General features: G+C 62.7%; 3 protein-coding genes across 4 annotated transcripts; 2 read left to right on the top strand and 1 right to left on the bottom strand.

The window, feature by feature from the left end:
* Position 1: 1 nt before the first annotated feature.
* On the bottom strand, positions 2–4,087 carry PRUNE1 (prune exopolyphosphatase 1). Its single transcript, XM_040088049.2, has 8 exons — positions 3,066–4,087; positions 2,118–2,222; positions 1,821–2,026; positions 1,479–1,663; positions 1,238–1,396; positions 1,050–1,144; positions 795–953; positions 2–684 (listed from the first exon to the last, which is right to left on the bottom strand). Exons 1-8 carry the CDS (start codon positions 3,102–3,104, stop codon positions 364–366), a joined length of 1,269 nt encoding a protein of 422 aa, XP_039943983.1. The 5' UTR covers positions 3,105–4,087; the 3' UTR covers positions 2–363.
* Positions 4,088–4,167: 80 nt separating this feature from the next.
* Positions 4,168–10,522, top strand: MINDY1 (MINDY lysine 48 deubiquitinase 1). Of its 2 annotated transcripts, none has more exons than XM_040088046.2 (11): positions 4,168–4,784; positions 6,735–6,782; positions 7,083–8,203; positions 8,316–8,373; positions 8,487–8,551; positions 8,652–8,810; positions 9,184–9,286; positions 9,370–9,512; positions 9,601–9,795; positions 9,946–10,077; positions 10,185–10,522. In XM_040088046.2, exons 3-11 carry the CDS (start codon positions 7,178–7,180, stop codon positions 10,251–10,253), a joined length of 1,950 nt encoding a protein of 649 aa, XP_039943980.1. In that variant the 5' UTR covers positions 4,168–4,784; positions 6,735–6,782; positions 7,083–7,177; the 3' UTR covers positions 10,254–10,522. The 2 variants fall into 2 exon arrangements, with proteins under 2 accessions (XP_039943980.1, XP_039943979.1); XM_040088045.2 differs by having other exon boundaries at positions 9,919–10,077.
* Positions 10,523–11,267: 745 nt separating this feature from the next.
* Positions 11,268–16,226, top strand: CERS2 (ceramide synthase 2). Its single transcript, XM_040088051.2, has 11 exons — positions 11,268–11,336; positions 12,707–12,880; positions 13,353–13,470; positions 13,575–13,693; positions 13,857–13,914; positions 13,998–14,048; positions 14,223–14,315; positions 14,462–14,590; positions 14,705–14,811; positions 14,913–15,066; positions 15,236–16,226. Exons 2-11 carry the CDS (start codon positions 12,708–12,710, stop codon positions 15,362–15,364), a joined length of 1,131 nt encoding a protein of 376 aa, XP_039943985.1. The 5' UTR covers positions 11,268–11,336; position 12,707; the 3' UTR covers positions 15,365–16,226.
* Positions 16,227–16,271: the final 45 nt, after the last annotated feature.

Genomic DNA, 16,271 nt, shown 5'->3' with positions numbered 1-16,271 from the left:
CTGGAAGAAAAGGGGAATTTAATCCTTGGAAAACAGTGATAATCCTGGATGGCTGCATGTCCGGACCCACCCTCGGGGGCCCCCCTGTGCCCCCCAAGGAAGGAAGATCGTTAAGAACTCGTTAACTCCCCCAGCCCAATGCCTTCATTAAGGGGGTGCAACTGCTGCCCAGGGCATCCCCAAAACCCCACCCTGGGGACCAGTGGGGCAGAGGGAGCCATTGTGGGGGGACAAACCACGACGGGAACCGGGAGCTGAACTCTTAACAAAATCAGCTTCGACACCCAGGCACCCCACCAGGGCCTGCTCAAGGACCCCAAACTTCTCACCCAGACCTCAAAAAAAGCCACGAGGTGCCTGCTGCTATTTCGGGGAGCCGGGGGGCTGCCCCACGGCGATGCGGCTGACCCGCTCCAGGACGTCCTGGGGACACAGCGGGGGCACGGCCTGTGCCAGGGGACACTCCTCCACCAGGCTGTTCATGGGGGTGGGCGGGGGCACCACCTCCTCCTCGGGACCCCCGGCAGCCCCCAGACCCGCCAGCGCTGCCCTCAGGATGGGCAGCACCTTCTTGCGAGTGGCCAGGGCGTTGCCCTGGGCGTAGGCCACCACGCAGGGCCAGGGGCTCGGCAGCGGCTGCAGCAGCAGGGACGGCGTCGTCGCCTCCTCCAGCGCCCGGCACAGCTGCAGGGGAGCCGAGGGTGGGGTTGGGATCTCCTCAGCACCCCCAGAAGCGAGAGGTTCTGGGGTAAAACGCGGCTGGGAAGCCCCAGTCCTGGCTCTGCCTGACTCACCGTGGCGCGGAGGGGCTCCTGCCGGCTGTAGACGGCGAGTTTGCGGGTGGGCTCGTGGCGTTCGTTAAAGGACACGGTCATGGCCACCAGCGCCGCGTAGCCACGGCCCTGGCAGAAAGCCTCCAGGTCCTGCAGCAAGCCAGGCCGGAGCAGGAACGTCTGCACCGAGGGGAAGGGCCTCGGCATCACCGTGGTGTCCCCGGCGTGCCGCTCCCTGCCTCAGTTTCCCCAAGGCCCCCCCCACCCAAGCCTCACTTCCAGGTCCTCGAAGACGCCACTGATGGCAACGACCGCCTCGTCGTTGGAGAGGGCTTTGAGGTCCTTCCGCAGCATCTGCTCCGTGGTCAGCCCTGCGAGGCGGCCGGGGGATGAGGCCCGGGGCACCTTCCTGTCCCCAAGGAGATGGGGACGCACCCGGGGTGCCACCGCCCTGGCACACACACCTGTGACATCAAACTTGGCCGCCTGCAGGGCTCCGAACACGGCGTGGCGGGCCGGCAGCTCCGGGAACCTCTCCTCGAGCAGGGACACGCAGGCCGCGTCCCTGGGCGTCACCTTGCCCGCCGCCGGGCTCAGGTTGATGCAGTCCAGCAGGATGGTGCCTGCGGGGACGAGCGGGGCCGTGGCGTCACCGTCCCCTGGGGCAGGGGCTCAGCCAGGATTGCCCCCCGCCCGCCCGCTCACCGTGCAGCAGCGCGGCCGTGGTTCCGTCCAGCACGCCCGGGGGGCCCTGGAGGATCCTCTCGGTCACCAGCGTGGCACAGGAGCCCACCGGCTCCACCGTCACCCGGCACGGGGGACCGCGGTCCCGCTCCAGCGGCCGGTGGTCCAGGACTTCCACCACGGCGTCCTCCAGGGCAGCGTCAGCACTGGTGGGCAACGAGAAGAGTCACCCCTGGGAGAACCGGGGAAACCTTCCTTTCCATCCCTAAAAACACCCCGGAAACGGATCAATCTGACCCACCCCGAGGTGGCAAATATCAACCGAGGCTCCGAGCGGGTGTCCCCAACCGTGCCAGCCCTCACCTGGGCAGCACGTGGTGATCGACCAGCGTCAGGGAGAGCAGCCCAGCGTGGTGCAGCCCCGCCAGGTCGATCTCGTCCCGGAAGACGAGCGAGGCGGCCGGGATCCCCCGGTCCCGCAGCAGGAACGTCGTCTCCGTCCGCAGCGCGAAGTCGGCGCGGGGGATGTTCAGCACCGGCACCCAGGCGGCTTTGGGAGCCGGGGAGGTCTGCGGTGATGGGGTGACACCCGCTGGGGTGACACCCGGTGAGGCGTCCCCCGGGCCACCAGCGGTCCCTGGGACAGTGGCCGAGCCTCACCTGGGCTAGAAAATAGGCCAGGGCCAGCGCCGAGACGGTGGAGTCCAGGTCACAGGCCTCGTTGCCCATCACCACGTGGATCTCCTGGTGCTGCTGGATGTGATCCTGTAGGGATGGGAGGCATCAGGCACAGCAGCAACGCGGCCCCGTCCTCCAGAAACCACAAACTGCTCCCTTGCCCTCATCAGGGGTGGCACCCACGGGATCCACCCTCCGGATGAGCTCCTGGCACCCCTGGGATCCTCTTCTAGCATGAAAAGCTCAGGGGTTTGGGGTACATGTGTGAAAGTGAGGTGGGTTCCAGGAAAACTGATCCCAGCCAATGACCCCCGTGGGGACAGGGACCATCCCAGCCCCACAGCACTGGGAGCTTTTAATGCTTTAACCCATTTGTTCTAGAAATGCTGAGTTTGGGGCTGGTTGTCGCCCCAAAAACATGATGTTTCACCCTCTTCTGCTTGCCTGCAGCAGCAGGAAAAACGTGTCACGCCCACAGGAGCCGCCCCATCCTCAAGCCCTGATTTTTGGGACAATTCTCTGCTGCCATAACCCAGATTCGCTAATTTTTAGCAGAAGCTGAGGGAAAAAAAACCAAAAAACTCAGAGCAGCTGCAGCCCAAACCCCTCGGGCAGATCTAGAAGCAGGGCCAGGATGGGGCTGGGAAACATTTTTGGGGTTGTGCCACCTCAGACAGGGCACCACACTTGGGGCTGTCGGCCCTCGGGGCACCCAGCCCATTCCCTGGGCACCCCTCTTTGCTGGGCACCCCTGCTCCCCGCACCTTGGGGTGCTCATCTGCCCCCTGCACCCCGATTTCGCTGCTTCCTGGGCACCCCCTGCGCCCCGATTCCCGCAGCTCACGGGGTTGGGGTGCTCTGCTTTCCGTACACCCCAATTCCCACTCTGCCCCGAATGCCCCAGATCCCCCCAACCCCAGCCCCCCGTACCTGCAGAGCTGCCCGGCTCCCCGCCACGAACCGCTCCATGACGGCGCCGATCCGCGCCCCGAAACGCCAGTATGACCCCAGTATAACCCAGCAGAGCCCACTATAACCCAGTGCGGCCCAGCAGAACCCAGCACGGCCAGGTAGGGTCCAGTACAGCCAAGTATAACTCAGAATATCCCAGTATAACTCAGCACAGCCCGCTATAACCCAGCACACCCCAGTACAACTGAGAAGCTCCCAGTACAGCCCAGTATAACCGAGAAGCTCCCAGTATAACCGAGAATCTCTCAGCACAACCCAGTACAGCTCAGTATAACTCAGTACAGTCTAGTACAACCCAGCACACCCCAGTACAACTGAGAAGTTCCCAGTATAACCGAGAATCTCTCAGTACAACCCAGTACAGTTCAGTATAACCCAGTACAGTCTAGTACAACCCAGTACAGCCCAGTATAACCCAGTACAGCCCAGTACAGCTCAGTATAACGCAGAACCTCCCAGCACAGCCCAGTCTCTCCCAGCACACCCCAGTACAACCCAGTACAACCCAGTCTCTCCCAGCACAGCCCAGTATAACCCAGTCTAACCCAGTGTAACCCAGTCTCTCCCAGCACACCCCAGTATAACCGAGTCTCTCCCAGTATAACCCAGTCTCTCCCAGTGTAACCCAGTATAACCCAGTGTAACCCAGTCTCTCCCAGCACACCCCAGTATAACCCAGTATAATCTAGTCTCTCCCAGCACACCCCAGTATAACCCAGTCTCTCCCAGTATAACCCAGTCTCTCCCAGTATAACCCAGTGTAACCCAGTCTCTCCCAGTATAACCCAGTATAACCCAGTGTAACCCAGTCTCTCCCAGCACACCCCAGTATAACCCAGTATAATCTAGTCTCTCCCAGCACACCCCAGTATAACCCAGTCTCTCCCAGTATAACCCAGTCTCTCCCAGCACACCCCAGTATAACCCAGTGTAACCCAGTCTCTCCCAGTATAACCCAGTCTCTCCCAGCGCAGGCCCAGCCCGCCCCGCCCCGCCCCTCGCGCCGCAGGGGCCGCTGGGAGGGGGCGGTGCCGTTCCCGGCATCCCCCGCGTGGGTGGGCGTGAGGGGGGGGGGGCTCGGGGGGACCCCAGATCCGCTCTTTTCACCCCAAAAACCCTCCCGTGACCCCTCCAGCCACTCCGTAACCCCGTAACACCCTCAGGGCCCGCTGAGATCCCCGAACTCCGCTGCGACCCCAAACCGCGACACCCAAATTCCCTCAGCACACCCCCCCCATTCCCTCAGCGCGACCCCCTCCCCAGGTTTTACTGCACCCCCAAAATTACACATTTAATCCTCTTCTTCCTCCTCTTCCTCCTCCTCTTCCTCCTCCTCCCCCCGCCCTAAATCCGCCTGCCCACAGAAAGCCGGAGCGTGCGGCTGGAGGTGGAAAACAGGCCCGTGAGAGGCTGGGGAAAAAAGGGGGGAAAAAAAGAAGAAAAAAAAGGGACAAAAATAGAAAGGGAAGAGGATAAAAGAAGGGGGAGATCAGAAAGAAAAAAATAATAAAGGGGGAAAGGAAGACGTGAGAAGCAAAAGAGGAGCGCGAAGGAATAAAAAAGATTAAAAGAGAAAAAAAAAAAGAAGGGGAACGGAGGGAAAAGAAGGAAGAAGAAACAGAAAGAAGGAAAAGGGAATAAAGGAGGAAAGAAGAAGGAAAAAAGCGGGATAAAAAGGTAAAAGGTTTAAAGGGTGAAAAAGGAGGGATAAAGTGAAAAAAAAGAGGGGGAAAAGAAGGAAAAAAGAAGGGAAAGGTGATAAAGAAAGGGAAAATGAGCGGGGGGGAAGAAGGAAGAGTAAGGGAAAAGGAATATGAAGAAGGAAAAAACAGGATTAGGGGAGCGAAACGAAGGAACAGCAGGAGAAGAGGGCAGGACGGGATCCGAGCGGGTCCGGGGGACAACGAGGGGGGGACACAGCTCGGGACCCCCCGGACACAGCCCCGACACAGCCCCGACACAGCCAGGGACCCCCGGACACAGCCCCGACACAGCCCGGGACCCCCGGACACAGCCCAGACACAGCCAGGGACCCCCGGACACAGCCCCGACACAGCCCGGGACCCCTGGACACAGCCCGGACACAGCCCCGACACAGCCAGGGACCCCCGGACACAGCCCCGACACAGCCAGGGACCCCCGGACACAGCTCGGGACCCAGCCCGGGACCCCCCGGACACAGCCCCGACACAGCCAGGGACCCCCGGACACAGCCCCGACACAGCCAGGGACCCCCGGACACAGCTCGGGACCCAGCCCGGGACCCCCCGGACACAGCCCCGACACAGCCAGGGACCCCCGGACACAGCCCCGACACAGCCAGGGACCCCCGGACACAGCCCCGACACAGCCAGGGACCCCCGGACACAGACCGGACACAGCCCGGGACCCCCGGACACAGCCCCGACACAGCCAGGGACCCCCGGACACAGCCAGGGACCCCCGGACACAGCTCGGGACCCAGCCCGGGACCCCCCGGACACAGCCCGGACACAGCCCGGGACCCCCGGACACAGCCCGGGACCCAGCCCGGGACCCCCCGGACACAGCCCGGACACAGCCCGGGACCCCCGGACACAGCCCCGACACAGCCCCGACACAGCCAGGGACCCCCGGACACAGCTCGGGACCCAGCCCGGGACCCCCCGGACACAGCCCGGACACAGCCCGGGACCCCCGGACACAGCCCGGGACCCCCCGGACACAGCCCCGACACAGCCCGGGACCCCCCGGACACAGCCCGGACACAGCCAGGGACCCCCGGACACAGCCCCGACACAGCCCCGACACAGCCAGGGACCCCCGGACACAGATCGGGACCCAGCCCGGACACAGCCAGGGACTCCCCGGACCCATTCTGGACCCATCCCGGGACCCCCGGACACAGCCCGGGACCCATCCCGGCATCCCTGGACCCATCCCGGGATCCCGGGACCCCCCAGACCCGCCCCGGGACCCCCAGACCCGCCCCGGGACCCCCGGTCTGGCCGGTCCGGCCGGTCCCGCCGCGGGCTCGGGGCGGGGCCGCTAGTGAGAATTCAAACCCATCGCGTTCCCTTGCGCCTGTTAAATTGTACTGCAGTTTATTTTATTTTAAAATGATTTTATTTTAAGTTTATTTTATTTTATTTTATTTTATTTTATTTCTATTTAATTTAAAATTTAAAAATTATTTTATTTTTAATTTTTATTTTAAATTAATTTTCTTTTAATTATTTTTTAATTTATTTAATTTCATTTTTCTAAATTTAATTCAATTTAATTTCATATCACTTCCTCGTTTCACGTCTTGGTCCATGTCATTTAGTTTCATTTCATTCCACATCGATTTCTATTTTATTTGTTTAGTATTTAGAGTCAGCCTGTCAGTTTCTACCGACTGCGTCTATATGTCTGTAGTTATTTCCTTAATTACCAACCCTATTTCTTTATCCATCTATTTACCTATCAAAGTGTTTTCCTGGTATTTATTTAATTTTAAAAAATCCTTTTTTATCGGCTCAACTCCTTGTCTATCAGGACTATTTATTATCTATATTATTTTATTGACCCAAGTCTATTTACCTATTTACTTTTTTTAAAATTACATATTTATATTGTTTAATAGGTGTTTGTTTTTGTTCGCAGGGGTTTCCAGAGGACCTGTGGCAGGACTGGGGGCTCAGAAGATTCCTGGTGAGTTGGGGCAGCAAACCCAGGTTCTGAAAGTGGAATTTGACAATTTTCTTGACTTTCCAAATCTCTGGCCTGTTTCAAAGCCAGATTTTCAAATTCCTTTGTCCCTTTAAAAGCCAAATTTCCAATCTGCTCGGCTGTTGAACCCCCAAAACCTTCTGAATCTCACGACAATTTCAAAGCAAACGTAAAGAAATGGGGGGAGAAAAAAAAAATCTCACCCAGACGAGCTAAATTGGACTAAAAATATATATATATATGGATGTGCTTTCCTCAAATAGTCCAATTTTCCCTCCTAAGGCTGAGATTTGGGATGTGGCTGCTCCTGGACAGAGCCGGAGCTTTCCCTGGAGCCTGATCGGAGCCAGAGCAGCGCGGCCCCGAGGGAGGGTCCCATGGAGCAGGAGGGGACACCCCAGAACGAGGGGACACCCCAGAACGAGGGGAGCCCCCAGCCCCCGGAGGAGGCAGTTCGTGGGGACGGAATTCCCGGTGTCGGGGGCGGAATTCCCGGTGTCGCGGATGAAATCTCCGGTGTTGGGGGCAGAATTCCCGGTGTTGGGGACAGAATCTCTGGAGCTGGGGATGGAATTCCTGGTGTCGGGGACAGAATTCCCAGTGTCGGGGATGAAATCTCCGGTGTTGGGGGCAGAATTCCTGGTGTCAGGGGCGGAATTCCCGGTGTTGGGGACGAAACCTCCAGTGTTGGGGATGAAACCTCCAGTGTTGGGGATGAAACCTCCAGTGTTGGGGATGAAATCTCTGGTGTTGGGGATGAAACCTCCAGTGTTGGGGACAGAATTCCTGGTGTTGGGGATGAAATCTCTGGTGTCGGGGATGAAATTCCCGGTGTCGGGGGTGGAATCTCTGGTGTTGGGGACGGAATTCCCGATGTCAGGGACGGAATTCCTGGTGTTGGGGATGGAATTCCCGATGTCAGGGACAGAATTCCCGGTGTTGGGGACGGAATTCCCGGTGTTGGGGACAGAATTCCCGATGTCAGGGACAGAATTCCCGGTGTTGGGGACAGAATTCCCGATGTCAGGGACAGAATTCCCGGTGTTGGGGACAGAATTCCCGATGTCAGGGACGGAATTCCCGGTGTCGGCCGGGAGAGCCCTGCCCCGGCTGGGGAAGCTGCCGAAGGGGTCTCCGGCCCCCAGGGACCCCCGGGACGTTGCCCCGAGGAGCCGCGGGAGGAGCAGCCCCCGCAGGAGGGGGGGTCCTCGCTGGGGCTCCCCCGGCCCCTCCCGGGAACCGCGGCCGAGCCCCCCCGGGCGCAGCCCCCGGGCCGGGACCAGGATTTCTACTGCGTGAAGTGGATCAGCTGGAAAGGGGAGCGGACGCCGGTGGTGACCCAGAGCGAGAACGGGCCCTGCCCTCTCCTGGCCATCATGAACGTCCTCCTCCTGCAGTGGAAGGCAAGGAGGGCTCGGGGAGGGGGCTCTGGGGAAGGTTTGGAGGGGGGTTCTCCCCAAATCCCGAGGGGAAGGATCCCAGGGATGGTCCCCAGCCTCCTCTGGCTGCTCCCAGGTGAAGCTGTCCCCGCAGAAGGAGGTGATCACGGCCGAGGAGCTGATGGCACATTTGGGTGAGTGGGGGACCCCACGTGCCTGCTCTGGCACCACGAATGGGGTGGGGGCTCCGCTGGGATCCCCACATCCCCCACTCCCAGTGCAGTGGGGTGACCCCGCTGCCTCGCAGGGAATTGCATCCTGGCCACCCAACCCCGGGACACCTCGGAGGGGCTGCAGCTCAATTTCCAGCAGGTGAGGAGCAAACCTGGAACACCCAGCCCCGGGGATGGCCACAGGATTTGGGGTGGCACCTTCAGGAGCGACCCCTCCTCACATTTCTCCTGCCTCCCAGAACATCAGTGACACCATGACGGTCCTCCCGAAGCTCTCCACGGGGCTGGACGTCAACGTGAGGTTCACGGGGGTCTCAGATTTCGAGTACACCCCCGAGTGCATCATCTTCGACCTCCTCAACATCCCTCTCTACCACGGCTGGCTGGTGGACCCCCAGGTGAGCCTCCTCCACCTGGCTGGTGGCTTCCATGGGGCCACAGAAGTGATGGCAGGGCTGGAGAACTCTGCCATGAGGAGCTGGGGCTCATCCTGCAATGTCCCATCCCCTGGGAATGCTCCAGGCCAGGGCTTGGAGCAACCTGGTCAAGCTGGAGGTGTCCCCCTGCCTGTGGTTTGGGGGTGTCCAGATGATCCCAGAAAATCCCAAACCCCTCTGTGGCGTGGTTGAACGCGAGGCAGCCGATGACTCCTCCAGCCACGGCAGGATGTTGCACTGGGTGGTCTTTGAGGGTCCCTTCCCTCCCAGACCCCTCTGTGCCAGCTCCACGCCCCCCTCCAGGAGCTCACCCCCTTTTCCCTGCCGTTCCCAGAGCCCGGAGCAGGTGCAGGCCGTGGGCAAGCTCAGCTACAACCAACTGGTGGAGAAGATCATCACCTGCAAACAGGCCAGCGACTCCAGCCTGGTGAGCGAAGGTATCGCCCTGGACCCCTCCCCGAGGGCCCTGCGGGGACAGCCGGGCACCGCCAGCCCCGCCACGGCCCCGCTGTCCCCGCAGGGCTGGCGGCCGAGCAGTTCCTGGAGTCCACGGCGTCGCAGCTGACGTTCCACGGGCTGTGCGAGCTCACGGCCCGGGCCCGCGAGGGCGAGCTCGGCGTCTTCTTCCGCAACAACCACTTCAGCACCATGATCAAGCACAAGGTGCGGCCCCACGCACCCCGCCGGGCCCCTGTCCCCACCCAGAACACCCGGCAGGGCTCTGACTGTCCCCTGTCCCCTGTCCCCCCAGGGCCACCTTTACCTGCTGGTGACAGACCAGGGCTTCCTGCAGGAGGAGGGGGTGGTTTGGGAGAGCCTGCACAGCGTGGACGGGGACAGCTGCTTCTGTGACACCGAGTTCCACCTGAGCCACTCCCCGGGCAAGGAGGGGGCCACCGCAGCCCCCCTGGACCACCGGCAGCTGCAGCAGAGCCAAGTGGATCAGGTAAAGGGGACAAGCGGTGGCAGTGGGGGACACCCGAGACCCGTCCCGGCTCCACGGGGGATCCCGCAAGGCTTCGGGCTCGCGGTGCCGACCCCCGGTGTTTGTGTCCCTCCCACCTGCCAGGATTACATGGTGGCCCTGTCGCTGCAGCAGGGACACGACCCTCCCTCCGTGCTCAGCGACCTGGAGCTGGCGCGGCAGCTGCAGCACGAGGAGTACCAGCAGCACCACCCTCACCTTCATCCTCATCAGCCTGGGCCTCCTCAGCCGCTGCCAGCGCAGGTAACCGGGTGCCCCTCGCGCCGCAGGGGGTGCCGGTGACCCTCGGGGTGTTGTGGGGGTCTCTGCAGGTTCCTCCGTGCCCCCCAGCATTGTCCCTGTCCCCACAGGCGGGCGGGCGTGCGGTCAGAGAGCGGCGGCAGCGGCAGCGGCCGGATTTGGACTGTACCCTCCTTTAACACCTCGGGCCCGCAGGGTCCCCGCGGCCCCCCGAGTCCTCCTGTGGGCTGGAGTGGACGCACGGATCAGGGGGTGACGGTCTGAGACCACCCCAAACTTCCCAGTGGCCTTAACATGGAGGGGTTCCGATTCAGGGGGGGTCCCACACCTCAATCCACGCTCCGAGACGCAGGTGGAGCCTGGCTGGGGGGGGACACGTGCACCCCCCTGTTCAAAATGTGGCCTTAGCCCTTGGCAAGTAAAGGACTTGTCCCCCTGCACAGGGACCTGGCACCAGTGCGGGTTTGTGCTCTCCGCAGACACGCGGGTTTGGGGGAATCGGGGGGGATTTGGGGTCACAGTTCACGTGTGTTGGGGGGAATCGGGGATTTGAGGTAACGGTTCACGTGGGTTGGGGGGAATAAGGGGGATTTGGGGGGGATTTGGGGTCACGGTTCCTCCGCACCGCACACGAGGGTTTGGGGTCCCTTCCGTGGGGTGCAGTGGCGCGGCGCGGCCGCCTGGGGGCGACAGGGGCGAGCGGGGTCTGTGGGGCCCCATGGGGGCACAAATGGGGCGCGTTTGGGGTCCGGGGGGAGCCAAGGGCGCACACGGGGCTGTACAGGGGCTATAGGGCCCGCACGAGGGCGTGTAGAGGGACATATAAGGGGCGTGTAGGGCTGAGCGCAGGGCACACATAGAGGTACCGGGTATAGGGATGTGTTTATGGGGCGCACAGGGCACATACAGGGCTGTCTATAGGGGATGTGTATGGGGTGTGTATGGGGTGCACAGGGCACATAAAGGGCTGTCTATGTGGGGTGTATATATAGGGTGTATATATGGTGTATATGGGGCGTCTATGGGGCACCCCGAGGTCCAGAGGGGGGCGCACAGCTCCCGTCTCGGCGCTTGATTGCTCACGCCTGGGCCCGCCCCGCCCCGCCCCGCCCCGCCCCACGGCGGGCGCCGCTCCCCGCGGCGTTGCGGTGACGTCACCCCCGGGTTGCGGTGACGTCACTGCCGCCGCTGCCTGGCGCGGGGCGCGCGCGGGACGCAGGGGGCGAGCGGCGGCTCCGTGAGGGCTCCGGCGGCGGCTGCGGGTGAGTGCGGCCGGGAGGGGAGCGGGGCCGCCCCGCTCCGGGAGGAGCCGCCCGGGAGGGGCCCCGCGGGGTGGTTCCCGCTCGCCCCCCCAGCACCAGGGCCGCGGCCGGGCCTTTCTGCGGGCGTTGGGCGCGCACCGGAGCCATCCCGGGCCTGGACGAGCTCGGTCAGGGTCCGGCAGGGCCCCCCGCGGCTGCTCGGGCGGGGCCGGGCGGAGGCGGGGCCCCCCGGGGCCGCAGCGAGGGCCCGGAGCGGCCTCGGGCCCCGCCGGGGTCGCTGCCCCCCGAGCCGGGCAGGGCGCGCAGCCCCCGGGCCCGGATCCTTCCCTGTCCCGTTTTTCCGTCCACGACTTCAAAACCGTCAGGATTTAGTCGGTTTCCAGCAGGATCGCTCCTAAAATCACCTCTTGGGGAGGGGTCCGGCCTGGCGGTGAACCCCTCCCTCCTCCGGCGGCTCCGTGTCCCCGCTGCCGGGACATCGCGCTGTGCTGCCGGTGCCCCGGGGCAGGAGGAGCTGCTGGTCCTGACCGGGGCCTCACCCCGTCCTCCCACGCTTCCCTCCCGTTACCTGCCCGCGGCACAGCCTCGGGAATCGGGAATTGCGGCACCTCCCTCCCGCCTGCCCTTGCGAAACCGGCCACGGTGGTTCCTCTTCCTCCCGCGGCGGAGCGGAGCCGCCCCGAACCTCGCCACGGTCTCTGCTCCGGGCTGGGGATTCGCTTCCCGGCGGTGGGAGCCCAACCGACCCCGTCCCCGCCCCGCGGGGTTCCCCGAAAGCGGCCGGTGTCGAGCCGGGATGCGCTGACCCCGCGGCCAGAGCCGGGGCCGGCCCGGAGCCTTTTTTAAGGCACAAAGGTGCTCATTGTACCGCCAGCAAATCCCTAATCCCGGCGGCGGGTGCTGTGCCTGGCCTCGGAAGGGTGGCGGTGGGCCCCGTGCCTCCGTTTCCCACCGGGAATTGGGTTTGGATCGGCCGAGGGATGCGCACGCAGCTCTCGGGTGGGAAAACCAACATCGGGGGGCTTCTCCCTGCTCCTCATCCCGCCGCGCTGCCCGGGGTTGCCATCCCGGTGTGGAGTCCGGAGGAGGGAGCTCAGCTCTTCCCTCGGGCTGGTTCCAGGGCCCCGAGCCGCCGGTTGGGAGCGGGACTGGGGCCCCTGTTAATGATCACCCTGTGACCTCTGGGCTGCAGGGAGCAAAGTCCCTCGGTGCCCGAGCCCGGCGCCGGCCGCTCCGACGGGGATTTCACCGGGGCCTCCCTGGGAGCCGAGGTGGAAATTGGGGTGCCCGGTGCAGCCGGGGGCGTGGGAGACAGGCCGGGGTGGGCTCAGAGATGCCCCCCTCACCTCTCCCCCTTTCCCTCCCCTCAGCATGTTTCAGACCTTGTACAGCTATTTCTGGTGGGAACGGCTCTGGCTCCCGGCAAACCTCACCTGGGCTGACCTGGAGGACCGGGATGGGCGAGTCTACGCCAAAGCCTCCGACCTGTACATCACCCTCCCCTTGGCCTTCCTCTTCCTCATTGTCCGGCACCTCTTTGAGACGTGAGTCCCTTCCCTGGGGGTGGGGACGGCTCCTGAGCCCCTGCTCCTGCTCTCCCCGTGCCCTGGGGGCCGTGGCAGAACCCTGGGATGCGGCACCTTGTGCTCAGCCCAGCCCGGGGGTCCTGAGCCCCCCCAGGGACCCACGTGCCCCCCTGTCCCCGCACAAACACGGCTTTGTGCATCCCCCGCTCCGTAGTTTAGGGAGGGATTTGTTGGGCAAACAATGGGAACAGACCCGGCTTTGTTGGGATGGCAAGAGAGGGGGGGGGGACACACACCGCCCTTCAACCGAGTGGGGACAGCCCGTGACAGAGGGACCCACGCGGGGGCTCCCCTGTGGGAAACCCACCCTGGAGAAAGCGCAGCAGGACCGGGAGACCGAGGCATTGAGTGGTTGTGGGTCCCTGCGTGGCTTTGACGGGGCCAAATCATCCAGAAATGGGGACGTTTCTGTCCCCAACTCCTTCCCCAGGTACGTGGCCACCCCCCTGGCCGGGCTCCTCAATGTCAAGGAGAAGGTCCGGTTAAAAGCCACCCCCAATGCGGTGCTGGAGAAGTTTTATGCTGCCACCAGCAAACACCCCAAGCAGGTGAGGGCTGGGGGGGATCCCCAGAGGTGCCTGGAAGGGGCAGGGGGGTGAGGGTGGCAGAGCCGGGGCCGTGTGACACGCTGGGGCCGTCCTGGTGTCCCCAGGCCGACGTGGAGATGCTCTCCAAGAAGAGCGGCTGCACCGTGCGCCAGGTCGAGCGCTGGTTCCGCCGCCGCCGCAACCAGGACCGGCCCAGCCTGCTGAAAAAATTCCGGGAGGCCAGGTGAGACCTCCCCTCCTTTGCTGCCTGATGTCAGCGTCCCTCCTCCTTCCACCCTGGGGGGCTCTGGGAGGGTGGGAGACGCGGGATCCGGGGCCGATGGTTCCGTCCTCCTCCCTCCTGCTCCCCGGTGCCCGTCTGAGGACCGTCTGCTTCCTTTTTCCAGTTGGAGATTCACCTTTTACCTTATTGCTTTCATTGCTGGCATGGCTGTCATAGTGGATGTGAGTATTTCCCCCTCACCCCCGTGCTCCCCCGGCCCTCCTGGCCCCTCTGACTCCTCTGTCTCCCCCTCCCCATCCCGCAGAAGCCCTGGTTCTACGACCTCCGGGAGGTGTGGAAGGGATACCCCATCCAGGTGAGCACGGAGCCCAGCCCACGGCTTTTCCTGAGCACCGGCACCAGCAGTGGGACCTGGGGCTGCAGGAGGATCTCCTGGTGCCCCAGGACGCCCGGCTGGTGCCCACCAAAAGGGACCAAACCCCTCTGGGGGACACAGAGGACCCCCCCCCAGCGTGTCCCTTGTCCCCAGAGCATGCTGCCCTCCCAGTACTGGTACTACATGATCGAGCTCTCCTTCTACTGGTCCCTGCTCTTCAGCATCGCCTCCGACGTCAAGCGCAAGGTGGGGGCTCTGGTGGGACACGCTGGGACGTCTTGGCAGCGTTTTCCTCACCCTGGGGGGCTGTGGGGACACACGGGGATGGGGTTTCGCCCTGGGTGGGACCCGGGCTGCCGTTAACTCCCTCCCCTGCTTTGTTCTGGGCGCAGGACTTCAAAGAGCAAATCATCCACCACGTGGCCACCATCATCCTCATCAGCTTCTCCTGGTTCGCCAACTACATCCGCGCTGGGACGCTCATCATGGCGCTGCACGACTCCTCGGATTATCTGCTGGAGGTTGGCGCGTCCCCCGCTGTCCCCCGCTGTCCCCCGCTGTCCCCCGCTGTCCCCCGCTGTCCCCTGCCACCCCGTGCCCCCGTCCCCGGCTCACCTCCTCTGCTCCCCTCCCAGTCGGCCAAGATGTTCAACTACGCCGGGTGGAGAAACACCTGCAACAACATCTTCATCGTCTTCGCCGCCGTCTTCATCGTCACCCGCCTGGTCATCCTGCCCTTCTGGTGAGCTCTGGTGGGGCACGGGGGAAACTGAGGCAGGGGGAGTCTCGGGCTGGGGTGGGCTGGGTGCTGCCGGTTCTGACGGGAGGGGTTTTTCCCGGCAGGATCATGCACTGCACCGTGTTTTATCCGCTGGATCTCTACCCCGCTTTCTTCGGTTACTACTTCTTCAACTTCATGATGATGGTGCTGCAGTCGCTGCACATCTTCTGGGCCTACCTCATCATCCGCATGGCCCAGAAGTTCATAACTGGAAAGGTGAGAGGGGACCTGGGACGTCCTGGGGGCGATGGAGGATGGGAGACTCCCAGATCCCGAATCCCGGAGAGCCCTCGGTGGGGGAGAACCCGCCCGGGGAAACTGAGGCACGGCAGGAAAACGGGGGGCTGCCGTCTGGAACCCCCTCCCTTTCCCCCTCCGCCCGCAGGTGGTGGAGGACGAGCGGAGCGACCGCGAGGAGACCGACAACTCCGAGGAGGAGGAGGAGGCGGCCAAGAACGGGCCCCTCTCCAACGGCCACCCGGTCCTCAACAACAACCACCGCAAAACCGACTGAGCGCCCCGGAGCCGAGAGCCGCCGCCTCCGGCCGCTCCTCACCGGGGGCCCGGAGCCCCCGCCGGGCGCAGCCCCTCCGCAGCGGGGCCGCAGCTCTGCCTCACGCTCACCGCTGGTGCCCTTCCACCTCTCACCTGCTGCCTTAAACCCACCGCGGTTCCCCGGCGCGGGCGGGGTCGGGGCGGCTCCTTCCCGCCCCGCAGCGCCCTGGGATTCGGCTCTGCTCAAAGAGCTCGGCCCCAGCCCCTTTTGCTGGGCTCTGTTATTTCTACTTTTCCCAACCGTTCCTTCGCCGCGGGGAAGGAGGAGAAAAACAAAACAAAACAAATTCCCTTTTCCTGCTCTGTGTCCGGCTGGAAAAGCCGGCTCGAGCCCTGCTCCAGCGAACTCGGGAGGGAGGAGCAGGGAATTCCTGGGTGTTCCAGTGCCTAAATGATGGGATGACACTATGGAAGTACTCGTGAGGGGCTGAGTCGCTCCTTTGTGTCTCACAGAGTTTAATCCTCTCGTTTCTTTTCGGTAAATGGATTTTTGAGGCTCTCCCTCTCCCCAGCTGTAACAGGACAAATTTCCAACTGATTTTTTTCCTTTTTTTTTTTTCTTCTTTCTATTTATTTGGAAGACAGAAGGAGCCGGGCTTGGCTCTGTCTCCTGCATCCCCCCCCCCGGGATGCTGCGAGATCTCCCAGCACGGAGGGGGTAAAGGGGAGGGAGGGAAAAAAAAAACAAAAGGACCATTAACCAATGTCAGACCAAAACGTGTTTTGTTGTTCTTGTTTTTTAAAAAAATAAGTAAATAAATAAAAGGTTAAATATATTAAAAAAAAAAAAAAACTAATAAACTTGGGTAAAAAAGAAAAAAGATTTGGGCATATTCTGTAAGTGGCACAATGGCCCTGGGGTTATT

This window comes from Hirundo rustica, chromosome 29 (genome assembly GCF_015227805.2).
Source record: "Hirundo rustica isolate bHirRus1 chromosome 29, bHirRus1.pri.v3, whole genome shotgun sequence".
Taxonomy (NCBI): Eukaryota; Metazoa; Chordata; class Aves; order Passeriformes; family Hirundinidae; genus Hirundo; species Hirundo rustica.
Note: the sequence above shows the minus strand (reverse complement) of the source record. Positions and strands in the feature narration are given on the sequence as shown.

Coding starts and splice junctions, on each gene's coding strand:
- MINDY1 (XM_040088045.2), top strand. CDS start 7,178: ATGGAGCAGGAGGGGACACCCCAGAACGAGGGGACACCCCAGAACGAG. Junction 8,374..8,486: donor GGAGCTGATGGCACATTTGG/GTGAGTGGGGGA, acceptor GCTGCCTCGCAG/GGAATTGCATCCTGGCCACC. Junction 10,078..10,184: donor CTCAGCCGCTGCCAGCGCAG/GTAACCGGGTGC, acceptor CTGTCCCCACAG/GCGGGCGGGCGTGCGGTCAG.
- CERS2 (XM_040088051.2), top strand. CDS start 12,708: ATGTTTCAGACCTTGTACAGCTATTTCTGGTGGGAACGGCTCTGGCTC. Junction 12,881..13,352: donor GTCCGGCACCTCTTTGAGAC/GTGAGTCCCTTC, acceptor CTCCTTCCCCAG/GTACGTGGCCACCCCCCTGG. Junction 14,316..14,461: donor CCTCCGACGTCAAGCGCAAG/GTGGGGGCTCTG, acceptor TTCTGGGCGCAG/GACTTCAAAGAGCAAATCAT.
- PRUNE1 (XM_040088049.2), bottom strand. CDS start 3,104: ATGGAGCGGTTCGTGGCGGGGAGCCGGGCAGCTCTGCAG. Junction 2,223..3,065: donor GGAGCCGGGCAGCTCTGCAG/GTACGGGGGGCT, acceptor CCATCCCTACAG/GATCACATCCAGCAGCACCA. Junction 954..1,049: donor GCGTCTTCGAGGACCTGGAA/GTGAGGCTTGGG, acceptor CCCTCGGTGCAG/ACGTTCCTGCTCCGGCCTGG.